This window comes from Anguilla rostrata, chromosome 6 (assembly GCF_018555375.3).
Source record: "Anguilla rostrata isolate EN2019 chromosome 6, ASM1855537v3, whole genome shotgun sequence".
Taxonomy (NCBI): Eukaryota; Metazoa; Chordata; class Actinopteri; order Anguilliformes; family Anguillidae; genus Anguilla; species Anguilla rostrata.
Window position 1 is genome coordinate 52,095,995 of NC_057938.1, and position 10,470 is coordinate 52,106,464.

At 49.5% G+C, this 10,470-nt stretch overlaps 1 protein-coding gene across 2 annotated transcripts in view; it reads right to left on the reverse strand.

Moving 5' to 3' along the window:
- The window catches only part of mettl24 (methyltransferase like 24), a 38,853-nt gene extending 31,842 nt beyond the window's left edge, over nt 1–7,011 (reverse strand). For both annotated transcript variants that reach the window (XR_010330680.1, XM_064340474.1), the window contains exon 1: nt 6,628–7,011. Coding sequence is in view for 1 of the 2 variants with exons in the window: in XM_064340474.1 (XP_064196544.1) it covers nt 6,628–6,969 (342 nt within the window). In the remaining variant the exon portion in view is untranslated. The remainder of the gene's footprint in view (nt 1–6,627) is intronic.
- Nucleotides 7,012–10,470: the final 3,459 nt, after the last annotated feature.

Here is a 10,470-nt window from a genome sequence, read left to right on the forward strand (position 1 = left end):
TACAGGGGGAAAAAAATCTATCTATTTCGGGATTGATTGGATTCCATATCATTCGTTGTAATGTACTGTGAGGTGTAGTGGTGGGATATTCAGCTGGATGAATATACCCCCTGTCTGGACTCATTTTACGCCTGTGTTGCTTGAGAAACCACGGAACTCACAGCGTTATGATTGGTGCTCCTGTTGCGGATGTAGTTTCATTGCAGAAAAGATAATTACCGTTCGTGACTCGGAATGGAAGTGGCCTGCCTCTCGAAACGCACGCGGTCGAGATATTAATTGTCAATTTGAAGAGAATTGAGTCCGTCACGATCCATACGAAAGTGAAAAGGCGGATCGTTATGGCGGTAATCGCTGGCGCTATTTGGCCAGGTCGCTGACAAAAAAAGGTTACAGTTTAAAGCCATTTTCGTTTCTATCCCTGAAGTGTAGAGTATGTATTTTAAGCTTAGCCTTATACAAGCACGCATTGTCCAGTAGACTTCACGACTGAAATGAATATGCATATTAGAATGCCGAACTGCGACGTTTAGGGTTTTTGACAGAAATGCATTGACGATTGAAGGGCCGCAGTCGAAACGCGGAACCATCCACGTCTCCCCCCCCCCCGCCATCGCGATCGCGTTTTTAATCAGCTTGGCAGTTCAATTAACGCCAGTCGCGAAAACGTCGAGCCGCAATATCCTTGAGCGGAAACGCACAGGCCGCGCGCTCTCCCGCAAGCGACCGCGGCATTCCGAGACCTTTGAAAGTGGGTCCTCTTCGGCTGCCTCCTGTTCTTCCGCGCTGGGGCCGATTTGCGTCATTACATTACATTACAGGCATTTAGCAGACGCTCTTATCCAGAGCAACTTACGCAACTTTTTTACACAGCATTTTTACATTGTATCCATTTATACAGCTGGATATATACTGAAGCAATTTCGGTTAAGCACCTTGCTCAAGGGTACAACGGCAGTGTCCTACCCGGGAATCGAACCTGCGACCTTTCGGTTACAAGCCCAGTTCCTTACCCGCTGTGCCACACGCGTCATCTCTGATTTAGCCTCTCGCCTTCTCTTCTCACACACGGTCCTTTAAAAATGCGTCTCTTCTGTGCGTAGGACGCGCTAATTATTATCCCCGAGAGTGGGAAACGTGCGTGTAGGCCTTGATTAGCCATGCCGGCCAGTTTTATTCTGTTTTATTCCTTTTCTTGGTTGGAAAGGTCTGGTGCTTGAGTAGTCATTTTCAGGAAAAAAAAAAAAAAACTATCATTTCATTTTTTCATTTTAATGGAGTTTTTTTTTAGTTCTCGGTAGGATTTTTTATTGTCTTGAGGTGAAGTCTTTTGTTCTTTCGACTTGCCTTTTATTTTTCCCCCCCCCCGGGAAACTTTTTAAACGGCACTTAAATACTTTTTTTTACAGTTGTGAAAAGGGCTTCTTCGGCTGGGAGACGGCGAGAGCGCTCAATCTCTTTGTGTTGCTGTGCGTTGGCGAGCCGGGCGCGGGGCGCGGGGCGCCGGGCGCGGGGCGCGGGGCGTGGGCCGCAGGAAGGCTAACGGAAGGAGTCCGTCTGTCTCCGGCTCGGCGAGTCACTGACACTCGTTCTCTCGACCTCAGCAGGGAGGCGTAAATATCGGGAACTGCGACTGACAAGGGGGCCGTTTATTAGAGCGGTTCGGGGGGGGGGTGTCGGGGTCAGGGGGGGCATTCTTCAGATGGCTGCCCCGGCTTTGCGTTCTGCCATCGCGGGGCCTTTCGCAGCGCCGCGGAGAAGCGCACGCCATCCGAGGCGGAATGTACCGGAGCGCCCACACTGTCGCTCGCCTTTTCTGCAATGGAACCGCATCCGGAACAGGAGCACCAATCACAACGCTGTGAGTTCCGTGGTTTCTCAGGCAGCACGGGATTGCTTCGGACGCAGGATTTTCCATGACGGCTCTGTTCACGGTTACTCTGGAGGAAGGGCTTGGGTACGGGCCACTCGTAGCAGATTTTTCATGCTCCCGTCCTACGCCCCTGGCAGAGTAGGCAGGCCAGCTTCGGCCTTTCAACCCTGTGAGGAGTGAGGTCACAAATACGCGATTGGAATGTTCTCGCCCGAACATTCCAACGCTGATGTAACAATCGCTAACCGGCAATTGAGAGCGACGGAGTTTTAGAACACTGACTCGGAGTTCCGAAAAAACGTAACACTTCAAATAAAAAAAGGTTCATTGGCACCTGCTTTTCAGCTACTTGGGCTTAATTTTCCTCCTTTTCCTTTTTAAAGCTGTCTGGGGACCCTGTCACATGACGTGGCTACTTTTGTTGTCTCAGTTCTTAAACTAGTCTTTTTTTTTTGCCGCATGTTTTAGACTCTTGCTAATTGGGGTGTGAATGCCTCGGGTTGTGAAATGTGACGGAGCGGACCTGGTGGGCCTTCTCATGTTTCCTCTCTCAGGAAAATAAAGGGTCTTTAAAGGGGGGGAAATGGGTGCTGTCAGTATGCCAGCGGTATACGTGTGCACAAATTGTTGCTTTTTGAGTAAAGCAAGCTGTGCCGCATGGCCGCAAAGTCACACACACACACACACACACGCACACACACACACACGTGCACACACACATGCACACACACACACACACACGCACACACACACACACGTGCACGCACGCTTGAAAACTCCACGTGTCTTCAAAACGCTCCTCGCACAGCGACTGGAGCCAAAGTGAAAGTGTTAACGTTCGAGGCGGACGGAGAGCAGGCTGTGGAACAAATGGTTCCTGGCAGCGATCGGGCCTCCTTGGATAAATAAAAAAAACGGCAAAGCATTTTTTTTCAGCCCAGACCTCACGCTGAAGCTCGGCTTTTTTTTTTAGGGCTTGCCAAGGCGATACACGGCGGCCTGACAACGAAACACGATTCATCGAAGCCGATCGTCGTGAAACGTACGCGATTAGGAGGACGACGCGCTCCGTGCGTAGCGAAGTTCGGGCGGCGTGTTGGCGCAGCGCGTGGGGCGGCGGGGGCGTGGGCCAGGGGATTGGGGAGAGTAACGGTCGTGAATTCCCTGTGGTGTTTCTCACGGGGTCGTTGTTTCAAGTGAAGTAGCGTGTCGGAAGTTCCCGCAGAGTGTGCTTCACGTAGGCTCGGGCCTGTCAGACCTGTGCTGCGGTGTTTTGTCCCACGCTCACAGGGTTTGACTTTGCGTGGTGTGTGGGCGGGGTGTGGGGGGGGGTTCCGGATGTGCTTCATCTACAGATGCCATCCCTCACTAATGAAAACAGACCCGAGACAGTGGAGGCGTTGATGCTTTTTAAGGTGGTGAGGCATTATGACGTACTGAAGATTGAAGCGCTTGGCAGCTGTAGATGTTCCTTCTGTCATTCATTTTCACAGGAATATTAAGCCTGTCTCGGCCCTCAAGTACCTCAGCCTTTCACTAACTTGAAGTGTTTTTTTTTATTTTGTGAAAAATGCTGCTTTCAGGCGTATTCCAGGAGCCAGGTTCCATGCTGAAGATCACTCATCACAGATTTTCTCTTTTCTCTTTTCGTTCCCTGGTTTTTTTTGTTGTTGCTTTGCTGAAATGCCCGGTTTGTAAATGCATCCCATGTCCCTCCTCTGAGCTGTGAGTTTTGGGTGGGGAAACCTTGCTTCCTCTGGAAAGCTTTGCGGTCGATTTGACCCCCCCCTCATTTCAGTTTGCAGTTTTCCGGCTGCACGGATGACCGGGGTCGTGCTGATAGGCCGGGCAGGGTCAGCTGATTGGCTGGCCTGTGAGACTGGCCGGCCGGGTCACGCAGAGCGTTCATTATTGCGCAGAAAGTTTCCGAATAAAACCTCCACCTCTCCCTCCAGGTGAGACCATGATTTGTGATCTGATTCAGGTAGGGAGCAGGGTTTTGGGTGTTGAGAAGTCCATTCCCAATTTTTTTTTTTTTTTTTTGTCACCTTAGCATTGAAATGTATGAGAGGATCTAAGCAAGACAGGAGCAAGGCTTCTTCTTAATTACTGCAGCTCCTTGGAGACAGGAGCAGAGATCAAGACCAGCCGTGTCCAAACAGCTAAACGGACAACCTTGACGACCCAGGGCTAATGCCAGTCCCGTGACAACAACAACAACAGTCCACATCAAGATTCACCAGCTCGCAGCGCATATCGTTATCAAAAATGCATGATTTAATGCAGTGGCTCGGCCAAGGCGCAAAGCCCTGGATCCAGTCCTCGTTTGTCCTTCAATGTTTGGCTCGTAGGGGCTAGGAGAGCTAACCCTGGGCGATCACAGGACTGGCTTAACAGAATCCGTACAGAAACAAAAAAACTCCTCAAAAAAAAAAAAAAACCTGAACGTTCAGGATGTAACGGTGCCTCAACGTTAAGGGCGAACGTTGATTGAATCCAGACGGACGCGTCGTCCTCCGGGATGTGACGGAGTCTCAACGGCGAGATCCCCCCGTGACTCGTGGGAAACTGGAGGGCTGAAGGCTGCCCTTGTCTGGCGTCTCTAAGCCGGCCTTGTCAGGTCCGGACAGAGGGCGGATTGATCTGCCGCGCGCCGCCATGTTTTTTTTCCCCCCGATCGTCTGTCGCGGGGAGACCGGCAGCGCTTCTGGGGGTTGATCTTTCCCAAACACCCCCCCCCCCTCTGCCTCCGTCCCCCCCCCGCCGCCGCCTCCTTCTCCCACTGCGAGCGGCGCCTCTCTGGGAGCGAGACAGAGAAATGGTGGGAGGTGTGAAAAATGGGAGGAGTTGAGGGCAGTGATTGGGCCTCTCACATCCAATATTCCTTTTACTTCCTGGAAGCCGTCGTCAATGGCGACATGTCAGAATAACTGACGTATGTGGCTGTTTTTTTATTTATTTTTAATTTCATTACATTGAAATCAATTACTGAGCAAATCACACTTGTTATCCAGAGTGACTTCCCAAAATGGAGGACATTAGTGAGAGTCGAAGGGATACAGCTCTGCCCTGAAGGCCCATTTATAATCATAAGTGTGACATTTACTGGACAAAATAGCCATTAGTGCGGCAAACAAGATAACTTCTAAGAACTGGAGAAAAAAAAAACCTTACATAATCTTTTGATGATCTTTACAGAGCTGTGCGTATGATGTTATTATCCCAAAAGGAAATCCAGACAGAAAGAGGGTGGGTAAGGAGGGTCAGGGGAGCCATTTCGCTGTCTGAAGAGGACCTTCATTCTGCTCATTTATCTCTCAAACTACCATCAAATTATTCTTGTTATTGACTGGGTCCTGTTTGGCTATGAAGAGGGGAATGAATAGTAATCATCTTACGCCAAACCGGGCCTCACGTATGGAGGGCAATTCAAATGAGACCCCTCTCAACATGTGATGTTCACAACCCGACGAACTTGGATCAGCCTGACGTCAAGTCAACAGATCGATCAGTGCAGCTTTGTTTACTTTCTACAATTCCACAAGGGATCAATCCACACAATCCCCTGTGACCACAACAGATCAATATCTTTATTTTTCTGTCCCACATACGACCTCCGTCTCTAGGAATAATTACACAATATTCATCTGCCGTAACCATATTTTTTTTCCATCACAATCAAAGTCCTCGACGTTCAGTTCATTGCTAAATTATGTAAGACGATATAATGTAATGTGTTGTAAATATGTGGCCTTTTAAGAAAATATTTAACGATAAAGATGGCAATAATTGGTATATTTACCCATAATGTATTAATAGATACATTTCCCTCTTCGTATTCGTTCATCTTTCTGCATTCTCTGCATCTTTAGAACAGCAGCAACGTCTTTAAAACGCATTGAGAATGAACCCGGTGGTGAGGGTGTGAGTGAAACACAGGAACTCATTAGTGGTTGTTTTCATCGCGCGGTGTGAAGCAGTGAAGATGTACTTCATTAATCTGAGCGAACTGCACTGCATCCCCCCCCCCCCCTTCGCTGAGGTGCCATATCTGTCCCGTGTTACATTCTCTCTGGGGGTCAAAGCTCACCCCCCCCCGCCCCCAGCCGAGCGTTCACGAAACCTCTGGAGAGAACAATTAGGGGACCGCCTGCGGTTGTGAATGGCGTTTTTTGTTGAGCCAGCAACGGGGGTCTCTTGGTCCTCCGATTCCGCTCTCTAACGCGGTCTGTTGCCCGCTGCCTGCTGGTGAGGGAGGAAGTGAAAGTCTTTCCGTCAAGTTTTGCAGCGAGGGCTGCACTTTGAAACGACCAAATCCCAAACCCGACAGGAGAGCGTTCAGTCTCCTCCCAGCTCCCCCCTGCATCATAACAAACACTTTCAGCCAGAAGCTCACCGTGGAAAATTTCTTTTAAAAAAAAAACAAAAAAAAAAGAAGCTAAATATCTTTGCTCTTTTACTACCCAAGAGTGAGCCATTGCCCAGTTTGGTATCGATCCCCGCGCAACCAGCCTGAAGACCTTTTAGAAACAGTTACACTCTCAAAGTGACACGCATCAGGCACCTTGGTTACCTGCGAAGGGAACTGTAGGTGCGACTTAATCATTTATTGATTTCGATCCCTTCCATTACTGACTCAACCCCTCCCCCCCCCCCCAAATCTCCCGTCTGTCACTTTCAGATATGGCTGTGAATCGGAGGTCCTGACTGGCAGCCCGTGACCTAGCGCGCCCCGTCCCCTGGTTGGCACTGACCTTCCTGTGCGGGTGCAGCGGCGGGCAGCAGGCCGTGGGGTGCTCGCCTCCGGGTGGCGCCCCTCCGTCCGCGCCCGTGTCCCTTTTCGGGGTCCTGACGTAGGTCACCTGCCTCTTCAGCGCCCCGTCCTCGCCGTTCGGCCCCGGGGCCCCTCCCTCTCCTCCTCTTCCTCCTCCTCCTCCTCCTCCCGCGGTCTCCCGGGGGGTCCCCCCGCCGTCCGGGCGCACCTGGCCTCCCCGCCCGGCGGGACGTCCCAGGTACAGGTGGACGCAGACGCAGAGCGCGGCCAGCAGGACGCACGCCCTGAGGGCCAGGCACCACCTGTCCCTGTCCCGTCCCATGCCCGTCCGCTCGCTGTCCCGCTGACCCACCTCCAACACCCCACCTCCCCCACCCCTCCCCCCCCCTCCTCTCCCCCTCGCCCCTCGCCCCTCACTCCCGGGCCCCCTCCATGCCCCGTCCCGCTCCGACGATGATCCTGGCTCCCCGGTGCGCCGCCGCGGTCTGCGCCGAATCCCGCCGTTACCCCGGGGCAGTGCCTTCTGGGAGCTCAGTGACACGGGCCACCTGCCTCCAGCGCCGCATTTCTGCGAACTGAGCCTCCGCGCTCGCTAGCGCACCGCGCTCAGTCACCAGTTTAGGAAACTCCCCCTTCCTTCCTTCCTCCCTCTATCCCTTTCTCCTCCCCACACTCCCCCCCCCCTTCACTCCAGCTCGCTTTTCCAAACACACCCCAGCCCCCCCTTCCCTCCCTCCCCTCCCCAACTCTCAGGGAATCTCCTCCTTTAAAAAGCAGCAGCGTGCCCCGCACCCCCCCCCCCACCCACTCCAGCTCGCGTTTCCAAACACACCCCAGCCCCCCCTCTCCTCTCCCCTCCCTCCCCAACTCTCAGCGGAATCTCCCCTTTAAAAAGCAGCAGCGTGCCCCCCCCCCCCCCCCCAGGACTGCGGCTGCGCTGTAACTCAACACCGTGCCCCGTGTAAACGGATCGCTGTGAGTACAGCGGGCCTGTCTGTCGGCATCTTAACATCTCCCCTGCAGAAGACTGATTGGGCCAGGGAGAATAATAAGGGGTGGAGCGGGGGGGGGGGCGTGTAGCAGGGAACAAAAAACTAAAAAAAGGCAGAGGGATTATTTTGCCTCGACGTGGCGAAGGTGGGAGGGGGGTGGAACTCATCCGTCGCTGAAATGTGAAATTTCGGTCGAGAAACTAAATTTAAGTGCATTAGCTGTTGGTGTTTTCGGTCGGGGACTGTAAGTAAATCAAAAGGTTGTCGAGGGTGCAGAAGCGTGAACACACTGTATTTTTGTTTTTACTGAACGTCAGGGTGAAAACAGTCGATGGTAATGGTTTTTGTAATGCCTGGCTATTGAATCCCCCAAAACCAGATCATTTTTAAAAAGTATGCCTTTTCCAGGCAGACATGATGTTGTGCTGGACTTATGGTGCCATCCTGAGATTTTCCTTTTTTTCTAATGTATTATCATATCAATGTAGGTCACAGTCAAAACAAAATCCCCTTTGCTTTAAGTACTCGATATTATTCCCCATAATAACCAAGCGCACTGATCTGATATATGCTGTACTTGTCTGACGGATGTACTTATGCAGTTATTTTATTTGAAATCATTTTGAGTTAACGGCCAATCAACAGGAGTAAATCTGTGGCTGCACTAATCTCCCACAGCGGGGAAAGTAAAAAAAAAACGGCCTTGTTTTTGCCGCATGGCGAAATCAGAACACAAAGCGCTACACTGCCCCCTGCTGTATGTTTGTGGAACGGCAGGAAGAGACAATGGGGTCAGGCGATGTAGTCAGGATTTGAATCTATTCGGGGCAGTGGGCGTGCTGTGCATGTTAACAAGGCGCTTCTTATACGGCTCGTTCTGTCCTCGGCGTATAAATCAGGGTCTTATAAAGGGAAGGAAACATCGGGTCGAATAGCGCTGAGAGGAAAGTAGAGACGAGCGGTTCTTTCTGCCGTCGGTCTTCTCTGCCCTGGTTGCTCCGCTTTGTTTCTGCGCGTGTTGACACATAGCCCGCGCGCATCAGCCTTTGTTCTTCCCGACCGTGACACTTGGCCCAGAAGCAGATGGCCGCACGTTTTTGCGGAATGCACCTGTTGCCATGGCGCGAGGCTGAGCGCCGGCAGATTCCAGTCAGCCTGCGCGGCGCTTTACTGCAAGCAGTTATAATAATAATAATAATAATAATAATAATAATAATAATAAATGTGATTTCCATAAACCCAAAGATGCTATACAGGGGGTTTAGCCTAGGCTTATCTGTGAAGCATGTTGTGACAGTTGTTTGTGAAATGCACTGTATAAATACATTTTAATTTAATTTAATTTGATTTGATTAAACAGACTAGCCAGGGAGGACAAGTGATGGTGAATGTAGTGTGCAACCAACTTCTCAGGGGTCCAAACCATCGCGTTTAAATTGGTGGACCACGGAGCTGCAAACGAACCGGAACATCTCATAAATATGTGAGGTAAGGAACAGGTGCTCCAGGTGGAGATGCTGTTCAGTGGTCTTGTTCACTATCGTAAGCGTGCTGGGTCTTCCGAGGTTCTCAGGGTCTGTTTATTTGTAATCCTTTGAAGAGAATGTGTCTGGAATGTTTTCTTGCAAAATTCTATGCCAGTTACCAGTAATGACTGTTATACATCATCATTAGAATGTTCAGGTATGAGCATTCTAATCACATATTTGTGACCTCACACCTTAACGGGTTAAAGATGGGCAGTTCTCCTCTGTTGGGGTGGTTGGCCTGACCTTTGGGGGTGTTTCTGTCCGACACAGAGAGCCAAACGGGGAGCGAAGTTCAACATCCAAGGCTCACTTTGAAGATATCTTTATTTTCAAAATCAGCGTTCCTGTCTCAGAACATGTTTGCTTTTGGTTGCAGTTGACCGCTTCACTGGGTAAGTCAGTATTGGAATTTGCGTGCGTTTGCTCATGTCTATTAAATTCAGCACAGAGCAGTATGTTAACTTTCAACACAAGCTTGTCGGTTGAAATAGCGCAACAGAAACATATTGAGACGCTAATGAAAACATGAGAATTGTATTAAAATACAAGACGACATATGGGTAATTTTTTTTTTTTTAATGTTAGGTCACAGGTGCAATTGGCAATGCTTGATGCAAATAAATCATTGTATTTGCAGTATTGTAAGGTGCTAATCATCTGTTTTAGGTGTTATGTCTCTAACAACCACAGCTGCTATCAAGATAAAATACCAGATTTGCACATTGTCCTTTTCAAAGCTTTAGCAGATGCTTCATATCCAGAATAACTTGTATAATAGTGCGCATAAGGCATGGTGATTAACAGTATAAAAAATAAACCTGGCACCTCTGTAATAATCTTCAATAAACGTTGTTACGTGCAAGCGTTCCAAGAACAATCAATTGTCACCATGCGCTTTGAACTCCCAAAATACAGCCTTTCATAAGATTCTAGTAACGCTGAGCACACTGTCCAAGTTTTGCAGAAAACGTAAACTCATTTGTTGTAGGATTGAAAGTGAATTGAAAAGCTTGCTTCCTTTTTTTCCTTAGTAAAGGAAGTTGAGGGTCACGGTAAAAAAATTATGAAGCTGCACGTGCGCCATCTACTGGATATCAACCACCTCGCACCTAAAACAGCCAAAATCATGTTACGACTTCTGTGAATTTTTAAATTACAGTATAACTCAACAATATGGTTTATGCCGTATTTTGGCTCCGTTTCTGTGTTTCAGTATATTTTTGTAAATGTATATAGAATTTTAGATTTTTTTTGGATTAATCTGTTATTTATTTTTAGAAGGTTGTGCATATTCACATATTT